This window comes from Perca fluviatilis, chromosome 2 (genome assembly GCF_010015445.1).
Source record: "Perca fluviatilis chromosome 2, GENO_Pfluv_1.0, whole genome shotgun sequence".
Lineage (NCBI taxonomy): Eukaryota > Metazoa > Chordata > Actinopteri > Perciformes > Percidae > Perca > Perca fluviatilis.
The window spans coordinates 17,690,980-17,717,468 of record NC_053113.1 but is presented as its reverse complement, the minus strand read 5'-3'; the positions used below and the strand labels follow the sequence as shown (position 1 = coordinate 17,717,468).

At 41.0% G+C, this 26,489-nt stretch overlaps 1 protein-coding gene across 1 annotated transcript in view; it reads left to right on the top strand.

The window, feature by feature from the left end:
* zgc:153039 (uncharacterized protein LOC767698 homolog) overlaps positions 1 to 26,489 on the top strand; it is a 77,807-nt gene that overhangs the window by 26,156 nt on the left and 25,162 nt on the right. Inside the window, 3 exon segments of the mRNA XM_039782585.1 lie at positions 7,914 to 8,071; positions 12,105 to 12,187; positions 19,448 to 19,573. Coding sequence (XP_039638519.1) covers positions 7,914 to 8,071; positions 12,105 to 12,187; positions 19,448 to 19,573 — 367 coding nt within the window.

Here is a 26,489-nt window from a genome sequence, read left to right as displayed (position 1 = left end):
TCTCTGTCACAATAATCATATATGTAATGTTTTAGGCCTTGGCAGACATCCATTTAAAATGTAGGCAATGGCATATAAAGAGCCTTTTTTCCCCACTGAAGTTTTTCAGCTTGCACTCTAGTAACATTTGTGTGGTCCAGGTAGCTTTGCATAAAAAATGGTTGTCATTCGCAAGGCTACTTTTACTTTTATACTTTAAGTAAATTTCCAAGCCTGTACATTGTTACTTTTACTTGAGTAAAGAAGTTAAATCAGTACTTCTACTTTTACCAGAGTATTTTTTAACACAAGTATCTGTACTTCTACTTGAGTACGAGAAGTGAGTACTTTTGCCATCTCTGCATTCAGCCAACAGCTTCTCATTGTTAGCCACCGTTGACTGATGCTTTGCCGGTTAAAATGACAAAAGGTTATATCAGCTGTCCCTAATTAAAGTTAATTCCATCGGGCGCCTGGGTAGCTCACCTGGTAGAGCAGGCGCCCATGTGCAGTCTTCAACGCAGCGGCTCAGGGTTCGAGTCCGACCTGCTGTCCTTTGCTGCATGTTCCCACCCCCCCTTCCTGTCTACAGTTGTCCTGTCTATTAAAAGCTAAAATGCCCCAAAAAGTGATCTTTAAAGTTAATTCCGTGAGTACCTTGAGGCCAGAAATTAACTTCCAGAACTTCCCAGTTAAACATTCATTCATATCATATCAATAAGTTAAGCTTAGAAACATAATACATTTTCACTAGAAGCCAGCAGCTAAGTTTACAAGGATTTGCCAAATTTTAAGATACGTGGTGGCAAGCTTACCAAAACAGACTACATACAGACAGCTTTTGTGTTTTTACTTGTTTTTAACAATTGTGTAAAACATAGCAGTAGTGTAAACAAAAATCAATAAAGACATTGTTAAAAAATAATCAAAAAAAAACAGCGTGGTGGATGAGATACTGTGGACACATGGTGCATTGATAAAGTATTACTCGCAAAGTTTTTATTGCACTTAACACTAACGATTGTAGTTGGAGGAGCTCAGCCCCGACACATAGAGCAGAGGAGATGCTGCAGCGTGATAATAAATTATACCAAAACGTAAAAAAATGCCAATAAAAGAACCTGTAACCTTGGAGCTTATCAATACTATGGTCTTTAGCACCGCAGCCCGTTTAATACTGGGTTTCGCTACCCATCCCTATTCCTTACTGTCTAATGTTTCGTTCCAAATAATCCTGTTTCAAAAAGGAAATATATCATGTTATGGAAATAATAATACCATTTTATGGGATCTTTAAAGCTGCAACCATTTTTTTTTCTGGCCACTTTTTCGGGAGCAGCTCAACTCTTAAAGGTCCCATGACATGGTGCTATTTGGATGCTTTTATATAGACCTTAGTGGTCCCCTAATACTGTATCTGAAGTCTCTTTCCCAAAATTAAGCCTTGGTGCAGAATCACAGCCACTAGAGCCAGTCCCACAATGAGCTTTCCTTAGGATGTGCCATTTCTGTGTCTGTAGCTATTGAGGAGGAGAGAGGGGGGGCAAGGTGGAGAGTGGGGGTGTGGCCTTGACCAACTGCCACTTTGCTCCTTTGAAAGCCATGATGTCTCTCTCTCATGAGTGGGCCAAATTCTCTGGGTGGGCAAAGCAGAGAAAGGAGAGGTAACCTTGCTCCTTATGAGTTCATAAGGAGAAGATTTTCATTTTCTCAAAGGCAGAGCAGGATACCCAGGGCTCGGTTTACACCTATCACCATTTCTAGCCACTGGGGGACCATAGGCAGGCTGGGGGAACGCATATTAATGTTAAAAAAAACTCAAAGTGACATTTTCATGCCATGGAACCTTTTAAGATGTAATGTTTGAATGCTGTTTTGCACATTCAACAGACCCAAAGCAACATTAGCATTCATTTGATGTTGTGTTTTGGTCCACCTGACAAATGGAAATCCAATGTTCACTCTCCTCAGCTGTTGGAGTGTGTGACTTTCTTCAACAGCTAGTCGCTAACTTTGTTGGCGTGCTGTTTACTGCACGGCAGGTGGTGTACAGTAGGGCTGTTGGAACATATTCAGAAATTTTAATATGATTTTAATATTAAAATGATCAATACTATTCGAATGCTAAAATTACTATTCGAATATTGCTTTTTTATGTATTTAAAAAGAAAGTATATGCAATCTTACCTTTCTCGCCCCCTTGGCCTACACGCATGTGAACATGAAATGCTTTTGTTTCGTCTGAGGAACAATAAAGTTTTTGAATCTTATCACAATCCTTAATACATCCATGCGGTATCATCATCACAATACTATCAAAAATGGCGGAGAGCGACCTGAGGGCACACCTGACAACGTTACACCCTGACAAGCTAGGCGATCTGTCCGAGGAACCGCCGCTAAAACAGGCAAGAATTACTTCTTTTCTGCCTCTCTCCTCATCACGGGGCTTACCAGCTGTCCGCCAAAAGGCAATAACAGACAAACTGACACGGTTCATCTGTAAAGATATGAGACCGATCAGCATCACGCACGGGTCTGGATTTAATGATTTTATTCACGAGCTTGAGCCAAGGTACATTAAAGTTGACAAATTAAAGTCCTTGATTTTGTCCCGCTGTTTTATTGTTAATAAGAAAGCACCATCTTAAAAATGTTTGTATTGTAATGTTAGTAGTCCCTCTAGTGGACAGAACGTGTAACAACAACCACATGCTGATAGCGGCATTGGCGATCCATAAGCCTGTGTAATGTCGTAAATATTAATAATAAGATGAATTTGAGCATTTAATATTTGAATATTATTTGAATATTAAATAAAATAAGGAAAGGAATTTGAATAGTATTATAAAGGAAGATTGACAGCCCTAGTGTACAAAGGGAAACCGCTCCCTGCTGCTGCTGCTGCTGCTGCTGCTGCTGCTGCTGCTGCTGCTGGAAAAGCAAAACAATGAGCTAAAGTTGGCTAAAAAAATCACCGTAGAGGCGCAGAACTGGGCAATAATTCTCTGTGGGTTCGTCACCTACTGACCCCTTTTGCATTAAATCTAATAATTTAATTTACTGTTGATATAGAAAATATTGATTAGTGCAGCTTTAATGCTTTTTTTTAATTTTGAATATAAGAGCACAAATAATGACATCAGCTATAATCTAACAAAAAAACAGCAGCACCATATCCGCCCACCCCTGTTTACAACCAGGAAGAAAAGGGCAAACAAAACAAAAAAGCAGTAAAAAATAAATGCTGTCCTTGTAATGTTGATGGAGAGATTCATTAGAGGGACTAACCTTTGCATTCTACAGAGTCAGAGTATTGACTTCTAGGACCATCATGTCCATATTGCAGAGACACAAATGGTTACATAATGGTGCAATGAGCGTAACCGTGATGTTAGCCATAAGCCAGAGCCATCTCAGTAACTAGCTCTGATCCCACTTGAGCATTTATTGGACATTTTCTTCAGGATCATTAAACTAGATGATCCTGAATTGTTATGTTACTCGTGATGAGGAGTGACCTCGCCCTCTAAGAGCTGAGGCGACCAGGATCACAGCAGACTAAGCACTGTTGATGATGAGAAGCTTTATGCTGCTGTTATAATATACCTAAACACTCCTTGGCAGTGCTTCATTTTTCATCTCATTTGAAAAATCACAGATAATTAATCCATAATGTCCGACCAAAGCGCTGGTGAATTATCAGAAGCACAAACACGTGAAATGATGGATTAAAAGATGAATACACATGAATACACAAATGAGGGCATGAATAAAAATGGTAAACAAATGAGCTGAAGGATGGGCGGGCCGGGAAGAGCGAGAACAATCGGCCAAACAATCTCTGCGGGCTCCTTTTAGTCGTTCAGCTTTGTTTCCTCCTCTTCTCTAAACGAACTCCTTTAATCTGTCACCAGCTCCCTCACGCTTTTGTTCTCCTCTTTATTTGGATGGCAAAGCTCATTTCAGCTGGATGATCCGATCAATAATTACTACCCACACACGCAGACACACACACAGACACGCACACACACTATTTGTCATCGCTGTCACCCAGTTTGCTGCGGCTTTGTTTTTGAGAGCCAGTTTGGAAATGTCAAGCTTTTCAAGATTTATTTTGCTCCTGCTGCACGTCAGAGAAATTAATAATCAGCCTATAAGTTTTGACCCACATCATCACACACACACACACACACACACACACACACACACACACACACACACACACACACACACACACTCGCTCACTTTAATTCCTCATGTTTAGCACCCCTTTTTGTGTACGAAACTCCTTTTTTCTGTGCAACAAATACAATGAGACTCCTCTCCAATCACGTGCCTGCGTATCAGACCAGTGAACAGTTCTTTGGTGTTATGAATATGTCAGAGAGTCTGATTACAGGAATGGTTCATAAACTTTTCACTGCAATATACATGCACACACACATGCACAGGCGCAGACGCCAAATAAACAAAGTAGTTGGCATTTCCTAATTTCGAGGGTGATGTTAACTTCTCAGCAGAACCTTTTTGTTTTGTTGATTTGTTGTAATGCAGAAGTGTGTGTGTGTGTGTGTGTGTATAATGTTTTGTGTGTGTGTGATGTGAGTGTGTGTGTGTGTGTGTGTATTTTGTGTGTGTGTGTGTGTGTGTGTGTGTGTGTGTGTGTGTGTGTGTGTGTGTGTGTGTGTGTGTGTGTGTGTGTGTGTGTGTGTGTGTTGCCTGCCTGCCTGCCTGCCAGGCTCCATATGAAATAATAGTGTTCTCAGGTCTTTGGATGGAGTGAACAATACTTAACAAGGGCCATGATAATAAGTATTAAAATCACTGGACCTGAAAGAAAACGTGATGAGACTCTTAATTACGAGAGAGAGTGAGAGTGAGAGAGAGAGAGAGAGAGAGAGAAAATGGACAGTGGTACAAGTAGAAATAAATAGAGAGGGGGATAACTGAGAGAGAAAACTTGAAAAAAACAACTTAAATGGGTTTTAAAAACACCATGATGAGGGAGATGGAGGGGATGAGGGAGGGGAATAGATTTTGTGTGTGCATGTGTGTGTGTGCGTGCATTGAAACAAAGACAGATTGAGATGGATCAGGAGAGAGAGAGAAACACTTTGCACTCTAATTCTCCTCTCTCTAGCTGTGATGTATTGAAAAGAGGTAGGGGGCAGGCTGCAATCATGCACACCCTGCTGTGGTTTTTGTACTCTGATCTCTTTTTCTCCTTGTCTAGTGCAAGGTGTCTCACACACACACACACTGGAGTGAGCCCCTTATTCCACGATCTCATCATTAGGCACCCTGGCAGAGTAATCATCACTTCCTCTTCAATCATGTTCTTTTTCATTGGACACGTTTTCCCCAGAACAAATGAGTTTGAAATGACTCACAACTTTGGACAACTTGATTTTTATTTCCCAGTATGAATATAATAAAATGAATAGTTATCTGTTTATGGTTATAGAGATGATGGGTGTCTACTGATACTGATATCTATACTTAAATATTTAAAATAGCAGTGCTGTATAACAATCCATCCATCCATCTTCGTCCTCTTATTCGGTGACGGGTTGCGGGGGGAGCAGCTCCAGCAGGGGACCCCAAACTTCCCTTTCCCGAGCCACATTAACCAGCTCCGACTGGGGGATCCTGAGGCGTTCCCAGGCCAGGTTGGAGATATAATCCCTCCATCTAGTCCTGGGTCTTCCCCGAGGCCTCCTCCCAGCAGGACGTGCCTGGAAAACCTCCCTAGGGAGGCGCCCAGGGGGCATCCTTACCAGATGTCCGAACCACCTCAACTGGCTCCTTTCGCGGCGCGAAGGAGCAGCGGGCTCTATTCCGAGCTCCTCACGGATGACTGAAACTTTTCACCCTATCTCTCATGGAGGCGCCAGCCACCCTCCTGAGGAAACCCATTTCGGCCGCTTGTACCCTGGATCTCGTTCTTTCGGTCATGACCCGGCGTTCATGACCATAGGTGAGCGTAGGAACGAAAACTGACCGGTAGGTAGAGAGCTTTGCCTTCTGGCTCAGCTCTCTTTTCGTCCAACAGTGCGATAAATTGAATGTAATACCGCACCTGCGGCGCGATTCTCCGACCAATCTCCCGCTCCATTGTCCCTACCTCGCGAACAAAACCCCAAGGTACTTGAACTCCTTCACTTGGGGTAAGGACTCATTCCCTACCTGGAGTAGGCACTCAATCGGGTTTCCTGCTGAGAACCATGGCCTCCGATTTAGAGGTGCTGATCGTCATCCCAGCCGCTTCACACTTTCGGCGCGCGCGCCGATCCAGTGAGTGCTGAAGGTCACAGGCCGATGATGCCATCAGGACCCGTCATCTGAAAAGAGCAGCGTTGAGATCCCCAGCCCACCAAACTGCAACCCCTCCCCACCCGACTACGCCTTGATATCCTGTCCATAAATATTACAAACAGGATTGGTGACAAAGCGCAGCCCTGGCGGAGGCCAACCCTCACCTGAAACGAGCCCCGACTTACTGCAGAAAACCCGGACACAGCTCTCACTTTGGTCGTTCAGAGATTGGATGGCCCTGAGAAGAGCCCCTCACCCCATACTCCCCTGCAGCACCTCCCACAGTATCTCCCGGGGACCCGGTCATACCTTTCCAGATCCACAAAACACAGTAGACTGAGATTGGGCATACTCCCAGGCCCCCTCCAGGATCCTTGCGAGAGTGAAGAGCTGGTCCGTTGTTCCACGACCAGGACGGAATCCGCATTGTTCCTCTTCCACCCGAGGTTCGACTATCGGCCGAACCCTCCTTTCCAGCACCTTGGAGTAGACTTTACCAGGGAGGCTGAGAAGTGTAATAACCCTGTAATTGGCACACACCCTCTGGTCCCCCTTTTTAAAAAGGGGAACCACCACCCCGGTCTGCCACTCCTTTGGCACTGTCCCAGACTTCCATGCAATGTTGAAGAGGCGTGTCAACCAGGACAGCAACCTCCACACCCAGAGCCTTGAGCATTTCTGGACGGATCTCATCAATCCCTGGGGCTTTGCCACTGTGGAGTTGTTTGACTACATCAGTGACTTCCACCTGGGAAATTGACAACGATCCCCCATCATCCTCCAGCTCTGCCTCTAACATAGAGGGGATATTAGTCTGATTCAGGAGTTCCTCAAAGTGCTCCTTCCACCGCCCTATTACCTCCTCAGTTGAGGTCAACAGTGTCCTCTCCTTACTGTACACAGCTTGGATGGTTCCCCGCTTCCCCCTCCTGAGGTGGCGAACAGCGTCCCCCAGTAGAACAATGGAGTCCCCCACTGGAGCCCCATGCAGGACTCCAGTCAAGGTCTCCAAGAAGGCCGAATACTCCGAACTCTTGTTTGGTGCATATGCACAAACAACAGTCAGAGTTTCCCCCCCCACAACCCACAGGCGTAGGGAGGCGACCCTCTCGTCCACTGGGGTAAACTCCAATGTAGCGGCGCTCAGCCGGGGGCTTGTGAGTAAACCCAACTATTGGATTGCCAAGACCTTTGGTGCAGACATTCATGTTCCCACATGATGGATTTTAATTATTTTGAATAATAACTATAAATACAAACACACAAAACTATACTAAACATAGTTTGCAAAAACAATCCCAGACGCAAGGTCCACTTGTTTTCTGGAGCTTTCAACTGTATCACATGGTCTTCATCAGCAGAGGGAATTTATTTGAATGTACTGGAAATTGATCTGTTGCTTAATTAGTTAAGCTACCTCATACCTCATCTTTTTTTCCCATCTTTTATTTATTTCTACTTAAAACTATCAAATGAAACTAAAGATGCCACAGACATGAACTGAAAAAAACCCTAATGGTTTTCTTTGTACTTGGTTCGTAGTAAAGGCCAGAACTAAACTTCAATGCAAGTTTGCAGAAGTAATCTCTTCAATTGTATTCTCTATATCTTTACAGCGTCCTGCTTCAGAGGGATTACAGCTTCCTAAGAGACATCAACATCTGGAAACCCTTTGTCACCATCGGGGTTTATTCCTCCACTTTCTCCGCTGCCATGAGCAACCTCATCGGAGCCTCGCGCATCCTCTACGCCCTGGCCAGGGACGACTTGTTTGGTAGGTAGCACAATAGTTTCCTGCTGGGGAGAAATGTCCTTTTAAAACTGCTGTTAGAGTTCTTGTTGGGGGATAGAGGCAGGCGGGCTTTGGGACTGAGACGAGTAGCACTGATGGCATTTCAGTGAACAAAGTAAAATAGACCCTTTTGTATGTTAATTACATAATTGAAAGTTTAAATAACTTTTTCTAAAAATGTTTTTTCTTTTCTTTCTGTTGAATACTTTGAATGGTCTCATTGGACACCCAAAACCATTCTATTGAAGTTTGACAATATCATTTTAACTCAAAGTCCACTTACTAGCACTTCACGTCATAGCTCAGAAGCTAAAATACTTCAGTAGGATACGCAGCTAGAGAGTGAATAAAGACAAGCAGCCACGGAGAAAGCAGTGAATCAGAGAAGTAAAAAGTTATTTTCTGATTGTTCATCCTGTCTGTGTGTGTGTCGGTTACACCTGTGAGTCGGTATGTAAGGCAGAGGGATGTGACAAAGCGGTGATACCTAGGAATAAGAACGAGCTGCAAAACCTGCACACTGTTATTGGCACCCATATGGGTCCCAGAGGCTCTTTATTGATGCCCATAAACGTCCCACACACAGAACAATAAGAAGAAAAGAGAAAATACAAGCAGTGTGCACAGTCTCTGCAGAACCAGACACCCCCACACACTTCTGGTGGGTCATAAGTGATGATTGAGAGGGATTATTTTTGTACCATTACCATGATGTGTCAAATCAAGTGATTTACAGAGTTAGTCTTTTTTTAGTAAAAAAATATTTCCTTGTGTATCCATCCAGCACAGAAACAACGGTCTGTGGAAACACAAAGTCAACGTTTTCATTTACTTTGAGTGATTTATTAATTATTTTTCATGACACAGATGTGTCATAAAACACAGATATTATATTATATGTAAAAACAAGCGATTAAAAAAATACCACTTATATTAAACTAACAGTTGGTACAGTACGTTGAGTTCTAAATAGGTACGAATTTCTCTAACTTCCTGAATTCTAAATCTCACCAGCAAGTTTAGATTAAAATAAGACTCAATGGGGTTTATCATGATAATATATTCACTTCATGTTAAACAAAAATACATTTTCAGACACTTATCTGGTTTTATGCCTTTATCGAATCTATCAGTCTATCTTATTCCATTCTTTTTTAATTTTCTTTTTTTGAATTCTTCACACAGCTACTTCCACCACTTTTTACTGTGGCCAACCAAGTACACTATGATTGTCTTAGAGGAGAGACTGTCCTAAGGTGTGGGAACCTTATCCCTTTCTGTTTGATGCATAACTTTTAGACTACAAAGACATCCAAAAGCTTTTGGAGAGAGATTAGGAGGGCAGGGTGATGGAGCCATGAGGAGGCTTATGATAGCAGATTTTGGCCCCATCCTTAAGAGTAGCCATTATTAAACTGGTATAAACACATTTGCCTCCAGACATGGTTTGATGACATGTTATACAAACTATTTCATTTCAGGAATACTGAACCCTTACATATGTATTGTATGTGTGGTGTATTTTAAGAAACTAATTAAGCAAGGAGCAACATAACTTAACGTCCCCCTCTCTTGAGTTGGCATGTTAGCCATGAAGTTATTCCCACAGTCATTCCTATATCAAGCGATTCCCATCTCTCTCTGCCTCTCTGTGTGAATCCATGCTGCCTGCTGCTTTGTCATTATTAATGACTGTGAGCAACTTCCTTATCCCGTCCGCTGCTTCTCTGTTAAGTCTATTGCAAATTGATTTTGTGTGTGTGTGTGTGTGTGTGTGTGTGTGTGTGTGTGTGTGTGTGTGTGTGTCAGTGTGTGTGTCAGTGTGTGTGTCAGTGTGTGTGTCAGTGTGTGTGTCAGTGTGTCAGGGAAGGTAAATGGCTGTATTAGTGCGAGTTCCTCTGTGGAGTGATCAGACGGAGCAACGGCAGATGGCTCTAGTTCAGCTGTCTGTTCACCACAGCCAAAGGGTTAACTTAGATTAATCTCTTTAATTAAGAGTCAATGACTATGGAACCATAAATGTGTAATGTTCTTGTAGAAGGGATGAAATGTTTAGTATGACCTGTGTGTGTGTGTGTGTGTTTGTTTGTTGTTGTCATTCATGCATGCTACTCACAGCGCAACCTTGCCACTGTCCTATGCAAACAAAATGATGGATGTGTCAATTTTCTAACACACACACAAACACACCTTCCATTTCTTTCTTCTCTATAACTCCCTAATCTCGTACTCCTTTGACTTGGTGCTGCATTCCTCCAACACTCAGTCACTCAGTCTGCTACTCTCAGCCACATTGATTTGACTCTATTTGAAGTTTCACTGATTTAATTCCCATCCTTCATCAGCTGTGAAATTTAGTTTTAAATTCGGATTCCCCCTCCACCAACCGTCACCTCTCTCCTCCCCACCTCCCGTCCTGTCTGTCTTTCATTCTTGCTGTAAACCTCTACTGTAAAGATCTGCCACAGGATTCAACACAAATGTCATTGTCATGAGGCTGTATGTATTTGAGCTGTCTTCCAATAAACCAAACAGCCCTGTAAGGTATGAAAAAAAGTTAAGTGCCAGCTTAGTTTGTCTCCCCCGATGTCTCGCCCGCCCACTCGCTTTCCCTCTCTCTCGCCCTCTCGTCTTGAATAGAAGTGCAGTTAATTACATACACTTTGTTTAAATGTCAGTAACAGAAGAAATTGCCAGCCCTAGTCCAAATGTGATCTGATGTGTAAACTGAAAAAGGATCATTGCCGCTCTGAGGTCTGATGTTCCAGAATTTGTATCCGTTGCTATAGGAAACCTCATGAATTCATGGTCAATGGTATTGTGGTTTCAGTTACCATGGCTTTAGCATGAAGCTGTTTTAATTTTCGCTACCTACAAGCATTTAATGTTATTTTTGTTCCTGTTTCTTACTGTAGGTCATGTCTTGGCGCAGGGTTTGTACAAAGTTTGGAAAATAATGAATTAATTTTAACTCGTTAGATAAACTGGATTGCGTATTCAGCAACTTCAACATACAATCTCATGTTTCATCTACACAATCACTCATGTACCAAAAGTCTCCTGGCGTCTCACACCAGACGGACCAGACCGGAGCTGGGATTGACTGACATGGGCGCCGAAATTAAAATGGTTTTTCCGTTCTGTTTCACGGTGTCATGAGGGCGACCATCTGTGTTTTTCAAGCAGTGCAAGAGTGTGTTCTTGCATGTATTTTATATCACATCACATTGCGTTGGATCAAAAGTTGAGCCAGGTTCAATTCTTTTACTGGAGCCGTCTGTGTAGCATTGTTGAAATGATTGAGGGGGCTGGGTTCTTTCACACAGTGCTAAACATGGCCTTAGGATTTCTTTATATTATGTCTTTGTACATGTCTTATTTACCCGGCGGGATGGGATATCCAGTCACAAGTAGGAGCGATCAAAATCTCCATAGGAGTTGGCAGGAGACAGATGTCACATCTGCAGGGGCAGGCATTCATTGTTCTAAATCCTGCAGGACTGGGCTGGTATGTGATTGAAAAACTGTTCCGAAAGACTGTAGTCTTTCAATATTTTGTTCCTTATTTTATATTCTATTTTGTGTAAATCACTAAGAAAATGTCCTCTGGCTGCAATCTTTGCATGCCAAGTTAATACATAAATATGTCATGGAGACTTATGGTAGGTAGAGTGTCAAGAATCATCAGGAATAGCAGTGAGAAGGAGATGTCAATAGGAGAGCTCAAGGTAAACTTGAGTATTAACAAGTGAATACAGTAAATGCCTGCTGACATTTGATAGAGAATGTTGCTTAAGAAATTCTCCATTAAACCCAAGGTTGTTAGTGCATTATGTTCTTTCTTTGATTAAACCTTTCAGTATATGAATTAATTTATCCCCGGGTTACTTTGATGTGGGTTTTAAAGGTCAATGGGGATATTGTTGAATGGAAGCTGCTGCTACAGAAACTATTTCATGCTCAGAATTCTTTACAATTCAAAGGTTTTCACCAACATTTCTTTTCATCCCTGCAGGTAAGGTGCTATCTCCGGCTAAGAAGACGTCCCACAGTGGTAACCCCTGGGCCTCGGTGCTCCTCTCCTGGTTTCTTGTGCAGGTTAGTGGAGATAAACAAACGCGAATTATGGAGAGAGTCAACAAAGACATTTCATACTTGATTAACTGGCAGTAATCATCAAAAGGGAAATCCTAGCAAATCTGCCACTTTAGGCCTCAAGTCTCAAAAAGACGTACTGTATAAAAGTTATTTAATTTCGATCTGATGTGGCATGCATTACATTCTCCTGGTCAGCATCAGGCAGAAATGGTTGGATTTTTAGCGATAGTGAATATGTCTTTGTACTTGGCTGTTAAAGTTCAGATTTGAATCAAAATGACTCCCAGATTTTTGCCGTTAATGTCACTTTAGTTTTAATTCACAGACATTTGGTGTAGTTACAAGGGTATGTTTGTCACTAAAGGGCTAAAAGGTGTTCCGTGGTCAAATATGTACTGTATCTACTTGGTAGGGTTAAAGATAATAAAGGCATCAGTGGTGGCTGAAAACTGTGGAAGGGAATGCAGAAATGATTATGTGAACCGACGGGGGCACCTGGGTGGCTCACTTGGTAGAGCGCGACGCCTATATAGAGGTTTACTCCTCGACACAGTGGCCGTGGGTTCGACCGACCTGTGGCCCTTTGCTGCATGTCATTCCCCCTCTCTCTTCCCTTTCATGTCTTCAGCTGTCCTATAAAAATAAAGGCCTAAACATGAACCGACAGGGAGAAATCAGGCCAGGAATACAGTAGTATTAGAACAGCTGATCGGAACAAACTTTTTTTTTACAAACCAAAGAAGGCAAAAAAGAAAATCCTGTAGTGTTTTTTCTTTTCTATTGTGTCTTCTATGTGAAGGAAATAGGTCAAGTTAGACTGAGGTGAATATATTGCCAGAGGGGAGGAGGGTGAGGATAGAGAGACAAAGAGGAGCTGGACGATCTTAGAGCAAATAGGCCTGACAATCCCATCATTATCAGAGGTGAGTGTTGAAGCCTGAATGGCTTGTCATTGCCTCTGCTTCTCTGGATCTCTCTCTCTCTCTCTCTCTCTCTCTCTCTCTTCTCTCTGTCCCTCTCCTGTCCTCTTCTTTTCATCCCTCGCACTCTCAAGAAGTGGAGGAGGAGCAATTAGATGGAAATCGTTAGCTGCGCCGCCGCTGCCATCAGAGATCAGTGACTCTCTCGTCCTCTTTCACTCTGCCTCTTCCTCCGCCATTTGAATGATTCACTGATGACAAAAGGCTGATTGTAATCTCACCTCACACACTGCTGGATTGAAAAGGGAGGAGGAGGGGCAAGGCTTTCTTTTATTGGACTTTACTGTAAAGGCAAAATGGACGGAATGCAAGAACAAGGGAAGAAGACAAACTAAAAGAGTAAAGAGGATAGGTAAACTACAGCCTGGCACATTAATGCAATGGAAAAGATGGACATTGCACGTGATGACATTGAAATTGTACATATGCTGGTCAGTTTTTTTTCAGTCCCTCAAAGAATCTTGTGATAACAAGAATAATGCAAATTACAAATCCCTGGAAACCTTGTGCGAAAAGAACTCCAGCTGTAACAATGCTCTCAAACTTTTGCCTATCACAGCAGTTTCCCCATACAAAATCAATCCAATTCAAAACCACTATTTTGAGCCAAAGTCAAGTAAAAATCAAGCCTCAATCTCTGCAAACAAAGGTCCTGAGTGATTCTACTCCAGCTCCTTCTTAATTTCTGAGCCCCTTACCCTACAGGGGTGAGTCCAGCCACCCACTGAAGAAATCTCATTTCTGCCATTTGTAACTCTGATTTCATTCTTCCGGTCATTACCTTAAGCTCATGGCTGTTGGTGAGGGAGGAGAAACTTAGATCGACTGGTAAATTTGGGAGCTCCTCACCACAACTGCGTAGTGCAGCATCCGCATCACTGCTGACGCAGCACCAATCCACCGGTTGATCTCACTCACGAACATGTGGATGGACCCCAAGACACTTGAACTCCTTCACTTGGGGCATTGACTCACAAACACCCAAAAGGAGCAATCCACCGTTTTCTGGCAGAGTACCACGGCCTTAGATTTTGAGGTGCTGACTCTCATCCCCACTGCTTCACACGCTGGAAACTGCTCTTAAGATCACAGTCTGATAAATCCAGAGAAGCACTTAAAGCGCTGCAGTGATTTGCAGAAAAGGGGATGCAGTGCTGGGCATGGAAGTTTAGTATTAACAACATGTGATTAAATGACCATGAAGGACATCATCATTGGATTTTCTGGTATCCCACTGTTGTATGTTCTGTATTGCAGGTTAGGAAGAAACTAGGTGACTTTATAGACTCAATTCAGGGAAACCAAATGTTACCGAAGCAACTTTCTGGCTAGATAACTGCACAGACTGGCAGTTACTAGATGCCCATGTTCAGAGCATTCTGTAGGCTGGATATTTACTGCCACTGGAACTTATCACACATCATGATTAGCAGTAATTTCTCTAAACAGTGATAACTTTGGGTTTTTGACTTTTATAAACCACAAATAATGGTCACAAAAATGTATCTTAGTGTAAACACTGCCACAAATTCGGTCATTTATTGATCGTGCACAATGAGGGCACACTTCTTGATTAAACTATAAGAGAAAATATCTATCTACTGTAACTAATAGCTTCATTAGCCATTCTGTATCTTTATCTGGACCCAAACGCGCATATACACAAGCACTGTCCAATTGTGACCTGTAACCCAGAGACATCTCTGAAAATGTATGGCAATTTATGCACACTGCTTCCCAGTAAAAGCAGTCTTTCATATCTTCACACAAAAACATATCTAGGAGAGATTTAGGGTGCGCGTGTGCACGCACGCACACACACACACACACACGTTGTACGCGGTGACAGCATTTGTCCATGCTGGCCTGTGTCTGAGTTAATGGCTAATTAATGCTCCGGTAGAGACGGCTCCTAGGGGAGCGCCGGAGAGACACCCACTGACTTTGACTGCCAGAGGTCAGAGATGCTCTCTTACCCGCTTTCTCTTTTTCACTCGTCTTTCTTTCTCCCCTCTATCTCATCTTTTCCACTCTTCTTTCGCTATCATATCTCCCACCATTCGTCATTTTCTCTTTCTTTCTGACCGCCTGTCAATAATGTGACATCATTTATCTCAATTCCCAATCATTACCTTCTTTCCTCTCTTCTCGTCTTCGGTTTACTTCTGCTTCATGGTCACAGAGTTAGTGATCAGAGTTGCTTCTTTCCTACCTAAATACCATTGATATGCCCTTGAGCTCAAGAAAAATAAACTCCAGCGTAGTTTCTCAGTGGGCAATCGTGAAACACATAATTGGAGAGAGAGACTATATTCTGTGTTTGTTCCTAGGTACAGTACAGTAGTTACCTCCCTGCTCTGCGCAATCAATCGCTTCTCACAGATAAAGAAAGCACACTTGATGATGATAAAACATCCACAGAAAATATTTCATTTAGTAAAGATGTAAAACTAATGATGACCTTTGCCTGAAAATGTTAATTAAAAAATAGCCATGCATAATTCCCTGAAAAATGTTATAATAGTAAATTAATTTAGTAATGGATTTTAAACATTTGAAGTAGCATTTAAATGTTTTTCAGTTACAAAGTTGTTGTTTAGTCAATCAGAGAGGGGTGGTGCAGAACTGTAATGTACCTCTTTATACAGGCTTTTTTTCCCAAAAAGAATAAAATGCTTTTGCCTGATCAGGGGGTACTTGGCACAGAGAATATTTCACAGGGGTACATTATTGAAAAAGTTTGAGAACCACTGCAATAAAGGAAAGGGGAAAAAGCCAAAAACGTATAATATGAGCACTTTAAAACTTTAAGGCTGCACCAACCAATTTGAACCATGGAGTGTTTTTTAGATTTTCCAGCCTGTAATTTTACTATTTCGGTTCACTCGCTCGCTCTAATCAACCCTGCTTTCACAGCCCAGAAGCTGTAACCCACTGTACACTACCTGGCCAAGCAGCTGGTAAACATAATGGAGCATTTAGCAGCTAAAGAGCCATATATTTACCTCACCGCATGACGCACACCAAATCAGAGCCAAAGGAAAAGTGAAAATTGGACTTAAATGTATCTGGTGGTCACAAGACACTTATGTTACTCTGTGTCCACCTGAAACGGGCAACTAACAAGTTCAAAATACAATATTGTACTAGGTTAAAAAAATATTATATATTTCCTACTGCTGACATTAAATGTCAATGCAATTGTGGTAGTTATAGCAAGATGTAATGCAGGTGAAATAGTGGACAGTGGAAGCTGCTTTCTTGGCTTTCACATCTGTGGTTACACACAGCCTCGTCCACACATTCTGGTGTCCCTGAATATGGCAGGGAGCAGCATCTATAATTTGGTCATTATTTTCCTCCTCTATTAGTAATCACCTGGCACTCAGTCAAAGAGGGAGGGTGAATATCATGCATTCTTGTGCTGTCAGTATTATTGGATGTACTGGAGGACTCTCCCTCCAACTCAGCCACTGAGAATTCTGAATGTATCTCGACTTGACTGTGTTGTCACGATAGCCGCCGCTAACATAGCTAATTGCTTGCAGCCGAACAGCAGCCTAGATACCATCTTAATTAACACTGAACATTAGCCTCATCAGTGGCTCCCAAAGTGGAGCCTGGGGACCACCTGTGGGCTCAAAGTGGCCTGCGGTAAAAAGGTAGAACAACTTCATTTTTTTTTTTTTAAAAGATTATTTTTGGTGCATTTTAAGGCCTTTATTTTCACAGGACAGATGAAGACATGAAAGGGGAGAGACGGGGAATGACGTGCAGCAAAGGGCCGCAAGTCGGAGTCGAACCCGCTGCGTCGATGAGTAAACCTCTATAAATGTGCGCCTGCTCTACCAACTGAGCTAACGGGCCACTGAACAACTTAATCTTAACAGTGTCTTCCTGCTTAGAATGAATGAATGAATAACTTTATCAAGCGTCATGCACACAGATATGTATGCCCAGCCCAAACGGGCTTAAAAAACCCCATTATTTATGACAAAGGACTAGGGATGCACCGAAATGAAAATTCTTGGCCGAAACCGAAAACCGAAAAAGAGGAAACCAAGACCGAAAACCGAAACACCGAAAGAAATTATGCAAATTATTAGTACCTACTAGCATTTATGGCTATGACTGTGTACTAACTTTACTAAAATCAAGGCATTGCAATTGTATAAATTAATATTATATAATTTCTCGTTCGCCCTGCTTTATTTCCGCATCCAAGTAATGGTCTTTATACGCGGATCAAGTACAGTCGCGATGAAGTGCAGAGGATCCGAATAGATCTCAGTGAAGACTCTAAGAGCGTACTTTTCATTGTTTTTACTCCGTGGTCCGTCTCAACCTCTTTGCTTAGGAGACGCTTTGCAGGTGGAACGGATCAGGTACTGACACACGTGCAGGACGCGGTTTCTGTTTGCGTCATCACAACATTTCGGCCGTATTGTTTCGTTGATAAAAGTATTTCGGCCGAAAACCGAAAATGCCCTTTTGGGCCATTTTCGGCCGAAAATTTTCGGTGGCCGATTATTCGGTGCATCCCTAAAAAGGACCAAATACCAGAATAGCAACATAAATGAAACAAATAAACCTTCTTGGTTATTTTGCCATGCTTTTACAAACAAAATACGTTATTCAAATCTAACCTTGATGTCACCTGCCAGCTACAGTGCAGACAGACAATCATATTTAACAGCAGAACATCTTTATAAGGTTTCTTTGGACCAAAATGGATAAATCCTCAATTATCTGGGGATCCTTGACATAAAACACTTTTTGGAACCTCCAGTCTTGATAACAGATTATGAAGACCCTATGTGTAGAATGTTTTTGTTTTTAATTATAACATTATTTTGATGGCTTACAGTACATTTTTATTTTCATAAAAATGTGACAATCCTGTGTTTCACAGTGCCCCGATTCATGAAACTCACAGGATAACAAGTCTTTTATCGAACCTTTTATTTTTCATCACTCATCTTTCTAAAAGAGCAAATGAGCAAAGTATAAAACATTCATGTAGCAAGCGTCGGCTATGACCTTGAATGGTGGACTTTCATCCATTTTTGTGACCTTTCATGACGTGTGTGTGTGTGTGTGTGTGTGTGTGTGTGTGTGTGTGTGTGTGTGTGTGTGTGTGTGTGTGTGTGTGTGTGTGTGTGTGTGTGTGTGTGTGTGTGTGTGTGTGTGTGTGTGTGTACGCCAAAAACTTAATTGTTGTGTATTGGAATCTCCAGAATTTGGAGAAAGTAACTTGTGTGTGTATATATATTAATTAATAATAATTAATAAGTTACTTTCTAACTGTGTGTATGTACATATATATATATATATATATATATATATATATATATATACCAGTTACTTCTCCAAATTCTGGAGATTCCAATACAGAACACTTAAGTACAGGCAATTAAGAGTATATATATATATATATATATATATATATATATATATATATATATATATATATATCAAAAATGTGCTCTGCCTATTGTTACTTTACTTGGATGTTGAATGTTCACTGTGCAGAGTTTGACACTAGAGGGCTGTTTTCATCCGCAGAACCGGGAAAGTTTCTGTTATGACCTTAAATCTCAGTTTGACACATTTGGGTGTGTTAGCGTAATTAGTGACATCACAATTAGTTTGCAAGCCAATCATGGTCCTGTTTGCAACTTACAAAATAGCGATGTATAAACTGGAAACTTCCAGCACACAAAGAGTTTCGGTAAGGAGAAATCTTGTGTCCAGCAGTTAAACTTTTGTGAAATGAAAATTAAATATATTTGCATCGTCCTAAATGCTGGATTTTTTAATGAGGGAGAAGAAGGAGATGCCATTTTAAGAATTTCTAACAAGGTAATTGAACTTTTCTGTGAAAATACCATATTATTCAAAACAGCGTTAAGTTTTAAATGTCTTAAACCCTTTAACTCCAATACATATTTGCCTTAAAGACTGATACTTGAGCTTGTGTTGCCTCTTTCCATGTAAGACAGATGGCAGAGGTAAGATCGGTTGCTTTTAAATCTGGTGATTAATCACTTTATTTTTCCTCAAAGAGCACATGAACATGCAAAACATGTGATTGACTTCATATTTTAGAGATACATTTTTGGGGGTGAAAAGTAGGTGCTTGCTGGAAAAGGTCATAAAAAAAGAAATTAAAATTCACTCTTCTGTCCGACTTTGGAATGGAATGTTGCTGTGAATGTTAATCCCTCTCTCTCTTTTCCCTCCCCTTTTCTCTCCATCTTCTTTTGTCCTTTCTTTTTAGCTGGTGCTTTTTTCAGGGAAGCTCAACACCATCGCCAGTATTGTGACCATCTTCTTCCTGTTGGTGTATGCGGCTGTGGACTTGGCCTGCCTTGCTTTGGAATGGGCATCTGCACCTAATTTCAGGTACACACATGTCACTTTATTAACACACATATCCTGTCATAATGAAGGTTCATGGCCGACCCCTGCGATGAGATTCTCTGTAGTACATTTTCCTCACTAAGCACTCCTCTTCTTTTTTCTACCTCTGCCATTGTTTATGTATGTGTATTAAAGATGTGGTTGTATGCCAGCTGGATGCTGCTATGGTGACAGTGTACTAATTAAAAGACATAAAACTGGCCACTGCTTATAGCCCCATATTGGAGAGGGACTGACAATAAAATGTGTGCATTTGTTTTGTGGGGGCGAAGCCTGAACTGGATGCTCAAGTAAACCGCGGCCGAGATGTTAAGAGATTTAAAATTACTGTGTGTGTGTGTGTGTGTGTGTGTGTGTGTGTGTGTGTGTGTGTGTGTGTGTGTGTGTGTGTGTGTGTGCGTGGGTGCTGTTTGTATTCCTAGTATATTTGCAATGACCCTGATTTATAAAAGCTCCCTTGAAGCCATTTTCACACAAAAGCGGCATAACCGGAGGACAGTGTGTAGTTTATATGTAGCTTGATGATTACATCATGACATCAACGCTGCCAGGTTTTCCATTCACTCTGCAACTTGTTATGAGTTATTCTATATTTTCTGTGTGAAGTGAAGGGATCAAATGTCATCCAAAACTGCACTGTCTTTAATTTATAAAAGTGTATCCCCAAATCCAATAAGCTATATTGTTTTTCTAATGACATTCCTTGATTAAACTGACATCTCTGCTTCTGGTTTTATTTGTTATTGGAGGAGAGAAACAGTTTAAACGCCATCCATTACATTTTCTGTTAGGACAGATAGCCTGCAGCTCTGCATTTGCCGTTATATATTCCTCTGCAGTGATAGTTGAAAATTAGTCATAAGACGTGTGAGAACGTTTGCAACTTTCCACATCAGTCAAGTGTAGTTGACACCAGGATACAGCACCAGACGTACATCTGGAAAACAAAGTCATTATCTTCCTGTAATATTGGTTCTCTCAGCACTTTGGGATGTATTCAACATGAATATGTTGTATAATGATATTAGTGGAATGAATTGATAGTTGCATATTGGACCACAATTGTCAACTCTACTGGAGCAGTTTGGTGATTAATACCTCGCTGAAAGGCTGAGAAAGAAAACTCCTGTCTTCTCACCTGCTATTTTTTACTTTGTGTTTAAATGTAAGCACAGAGAGAATGTTTTTATCCCAAACTATTCTTGTCAGATTTTAGGGAAGATGACCAATAGAACAATATCCTATTCAGAACATTCCTTTTTCACAACTCAGGCCTTTTTTAGTGCTTATAAAACTGCATGGTAAAAGTACTGTATGACCATTGTGAACTCGTATATATATTATGGGTAGGAAATTACTGCCTTTATAGCATACATTTAATTTAAGCTCATATTCTATTGTCTATGTCTAATGTACATTATTTTCATCAAAATAGTATCTAATCATTAAGCAATTTTGTCTCATAATTGGATTTTTAACTACTTGAAAAATATTGAGAAATATTCTGAGACAAATGCTTTAAAAAAAACTCGCTGTCCCACTACATAAAGAAAGCCTAAATAAGAACACTGTGTCAGTGACAGTGCAGTTTGTAAGACAACATGTTTTGATTATGTCTTTTTGTGGGTGGCAGGTGATCGACAGGAAGCAGAGTCAAATGTGACAAAAACTAGTTTGTGTGTGCAAAGACATGGCATATTTCAGTTTTCGGATACTGTTGGTCGGTCTCTTTTATTCTGCCTTGTTTTACTGCCTTGTTTTAAAGTGCCCATATTATACTCATTTTCAGGTTCATAATTGTATTAGAGGTTGTACCAGAATAGGTTTTATGTGGTTTAATTTTTAGAAAACAACATATTTTTGTTGTACTGCACATTGCTGCAGCTCCTCTTTTCCCTCTTTGTGTTGAGCTCTCTGTTTTAGCTACAGGTGAGGCATCTCACTTCTGTACCATCTTTGTTTGGGAGTCACACATGCGCAGTAAGTACTGCTAGCTAGTCAGCTGCAGAGTATGAGGGTGTGCCATGCTAGCAGCTAAGGCGAGAGCATTATAACGTGTGTTACAAAGTGACACAAGGCTGGACTACAATAGAGCTGTTTGGAGCAGTTTGTGAACAGTGTTTTCTGTTGAAGATGGTAAGTCCCTTTGGGGGGACTTTGGGCTTTTCACTTTGTAAACCTACACTCACCTAAAGGATTATTAGGAACACCATACTAATACCGTGTTTGACTCTATCCTATCAGATATGGGCCAACATTTCGAAGAATGCTTCCAGCACCTTGTTGAATCAATGACACAAAGAATTAAGGCAGTTCTGAAGGCGAAAGGGGATCCCCACACCATTACACCACCACCACCACCAGCCTGCCCAGTGGTAACAAGGCATGACGGATCCATGTTCTCATTCTGTTTTTACGCAAATTCTGACTCTACCATCTGAATGTCTCAACAGAAATCAAGACTCATCAGACCAGGCAACATTTTTACAGTCTTCAACTGTCCACTTTTGGTCGCTTCCGTGCAAATTGTAGCCTGATTTTCCTATTTTTAGTGGAGATGAGTGTTACCCAGTGGGCTCTTCTGCTGGTGTAGCCCATCCACCTCAAGGTTGTGCGTGTTGTGGCTTCACAAATGTACACAAATAATACCTCGGTTGTAACAAGTGGTTATTTGAGTCAAAGTTGATCTTCTATCAGCTTGAATCAATCGGCCCATTCTCCTCTGACCTCTAGCATCAACAAGGCATTTTTGCCCCCAGGACTGCAGCATACTGGATGTTTTTCCTTTTCAGACCATTCTTTGTAAACCCTAGAAATGGTTGTGCGTTAAAATCCCAGTAACTGAGCAGATTGTGAAATACTCAGACCAGCCCGTCTGGCACCAACAACCATGCCACGCTCAAAGATGCTTAGATCACCTTTCTTTCCCATTCTGACATTCAGTTTGGGGTTCAGGAGATTGTCTAGACCTGGACCACACCCTAAATGCATTGAAGCAGCTGCCATGTGATTGGTTGATTAGATAATTTCATTAACGTGAAATTTAACAGGTGTTCCTAATAATCCTTTTACGTGAGTGTATAACGTGCACAAAAGATACATAACACAAAGGAAAGGGGAAAAGCCAAAAAGCATGATTGAGCACTTTAACATCTAATAGATCTCGGAGGTCTTCACTAGACATGAGCAGATCAACTTCACACACAGGCTACACTAACATGTCACACTGAAGTATATGAATAGCTGCCCAAGTATATTTTGACCCAGTTTGACAATGACAAATTTTAACAGTTTAACATCATCTAGTTGTCCGGGAATCCAAAGGAACAGCCTAAGTATACGTCAGCTCCCACTTTTGCTAATTCAGGTTGTTGTTTCTTGACGCTGTAGTCAAATTAACCGCTGATAGTCATGGAAACTAAGGAGTTGCCAGTGTCTGCAGTAATCGTCGTCAGATCTCAGACGTTCTTTTGTCATATGGAGTCAGTGATGTGTGATTTTTGTACTGAACATAGCTAAGACATTTAGTCGAGTCTGTGTCCATCCTGTGTTGCTGTCTTCTGGCCGCTGCTGACGCTGACTTGGTAATAAATAACGTGCACCGGTATTAACATGGTGTTGGTCCACAGGTGGAGGGAAGATAATATTTATATTTCTGAAAAGTCACCGGTGTGTTTGCTTAGAGAATCCTTTTAATATGGCCAGTGCATATATATATATACAGTATATGACACTCAAATGGTCTGTTCAGCCAAATTACAGAAATAAAAATTTGGTACCAAACCAAAGCTTGTCCAATATGGAGTTATATTCCTATCTTTAATCCAAGACGCATTCTTTCAATTTGAGAGCATTTCTCACTGATATTACGTTCAGATTTTGTAATAATTTCCCCCAAAACCTTGCTCTCACACTCAAATAGTCACTTTCGCGCTTGGATTTGCTCTGCTTGTGCTCAAAGTTTGTGCTCGCGCTTGGATTTTCTCTGCTTGTGCTCAAAGTTTGTGCTCGCTTGGATTTGCTCTGCTTGCACTCAAACTTTCTGCTTGGACTCAGATATGTTGTTGTTTGGACAGATTTCCTGCTCTCAGCTTTGAACCTTCTCCTTCGCACTCAGGCTGATTCTGCTCACTTGCAAAGTTTCTGCTCTCGGATTTCTCCTGCGCGCTCGGATTTTTGGTGTGTTATAACCCTATCAAAAGTCAACAACCAATAGAATGCCAGCTGTAGTGTTGACCAATGAAATGATCCCAACCCTGTTGAGGGTGCGTTCACTTTACTTTAGAACATCTGTTGTGGCGCGCTGCTCTGTAACCTGACTGTAACCAAGGTTATATATCCCCGCGCCGTTTATAGCTTTATTATAAGTATATGTCAACAATGTGAACAGAATGGTCGACGCACTTTCACCTGCACCCGCCAGGAAACGGGAGAAAGCTTTGAAGTGGGACGTATGAAGTTATGTCCACAACTACGAGGGTGAGTAACATAACTTAAGCACCTAGCTAGCTAGCTAGCATATGGCCTAGCTTGATGTCCAGAAACAAATAGAGGTGGTTTAATGTACCTAAACAATGATCAATGATTACCAAATTTCTCTCTCATTGTCTCCTCATAACCACTGAAAACTGTCAAAAAAATCTAACCCAAAGTCCAATTATTATGGACGTTATGTGACTGATAACTGATTGATATCTGATTGATCATTGTTTAGGTACATTAAGTTACCACGTTAAGCTTTTTCACGTTAAGCGTTAGAATGTCCCGGCTGCTGTTGAGGGAAACTGTAGTCTATAACTTCCTGAGCGACTGATCGTCCATTTTTGCCCCCTTTACATAATAAATATGGCTATGAAATGGAACATGAAATACATAAATGAGGCAATACATATATAGGCATTAGTCATTATAGTTCAATAGCCTAAATACATATGTTTTACTTATATTTATTTCCGGGGACTTTTATTTATTCCGTCTATTTATATGCACGTTATATTCAAAGGAAGTTTAGTTATCTCACAGGCTCAGACTAAAAGCAGCAGCAAGCCTGCCTGACATCAGTGCATAGCATATCACTGCAAAGTAAATAAAATATGAAGAAATCACGAGCGCGGTAGATTCCCAGGTCAGCTAGAGCGGATAACGCAGCTCTGCAGACGGACCAGAGTCAGTCAGCAGGGGAGCGAACCACGGGGACCAAGCTCACAGGGCTGGTAGCTAGCTGCTAGCTAGATGCAGCAGCTAATATTAGAATATTAGACCCAGCACCGGAGGTCTGATCCCCATGATTTAAAAACGAAAATCAAATAACCATTTGTTTTTAATACCTGTTTATGAAATGAAAATCAAATGAACGAAAAAGTACACGGACCCAGTCTGTTAAGTACAATTTCACCACTAATAAAACAGATCTAGAGATGATATGCTTTATTTGCAACTTAAATGTAATTTTTTAATTAATACAAAGCAAACTGAGCAGAAAGAACAAGTATTTTGTTGGTTTGTTTCTCTTCTTCCAGGTGTGACTTAAGTACCCGTTGAGCTGCATCACAGCTGCACTATGTGCATGGACCTGTGCCAGTCAGCACATCACTCACCTGTGTGCAGAGGACCGGCAGCAGTAGCACAAACCAAAAGGTTGGCAAGTCTGATAATAATGCAATTGTAAAAATAATAATAATATAATAGTAAAATCATGTTACATACACTTATGTTTCTTGCTTAAATTCACAGGGTGCACAACCAGGCCTGGGAGAGAAAATTACTGATGTCCACAAAACCAAATCAGAGAAGGTAAGGTAAGATAGTAATGATGTTAAAGCAAGCTATGTACACCTAATATAATACGTGTTGATGTCTATGAATCTGTCTTTAATAGGAGCATACTATACAAAGACAACAGTGGAGAGTTCCTGGATCGGTCTGTCCTCAAAGTGCCAGAGATCTACAAGGACTTCACCCTTTTCTGCACCATCAGCGTATAATCAAAGTGATAAAAGGAGAGAACAAATTATTGTTTTCTCTGTTGACATGAATAGGTGCCTGTAATGTCTGTCCATATATTCAATCAATTCAATAAATGTTGATAAGTATCACTGCTATTTCTTAAATCATTGTAGTTTTTCAGAGCAATAAGATACAGATTATTAAAACCATGTTCACATTTGCAACAAATTAAAACCCCTGATCAAGGCAAATTGTTTTTTCATGTTCCATAACATTTATAAAAAAAAAACAGTACAATTAAATTTACCAGAGCTGACACTTGGTGTAAATAGCTTTTAATTTACCTTGTCAAAACAATGAGTAATTCATAACAAATTGCACAATATTTGACACAAAACCTTAAAAGTATATGGTTCATACTACGGTGAAGCAGTACAATGTGCCTATAGGATTTACTGTAGCAGGAACATTGATATTGGCAAACAGATGACCCAGGTTCAGGTGAGTTTGTGAGCAGGGTTATGAATAAAGATAAGATAGGCCTAGTGTTCACAAGAGGGATGATTCAGGTATGGCAACACAAATTAAGAATAATTCAATTAAATAGGAGGTATGTACAACTAGTAGAAGATAAATTAACTATACAAGAGCAATTAAGGTAAAGTTTTGAGGTGGCAAGCTAAAGTATAGTCAATAGCATGGAGTCAAGTCAACAGTGTACACCAGAATAATATATACTGTGATTAAGTAATGATACTTACTGTTGTCTGTACTAATATAACACAAAAAAATAATAGTGTTTGATGCAGTATGGAGAACAACCAAGTCCCATATGAACCCAAGAGACTTTAAGTGCAGCTGTTGATGATGTTCACTACAAACAAAACTTGCAGATGGTTGTAGTCTGTAGCCAGTCATACAGTAGGTAGATCTGGAGCAGATGGTTGTAGTCT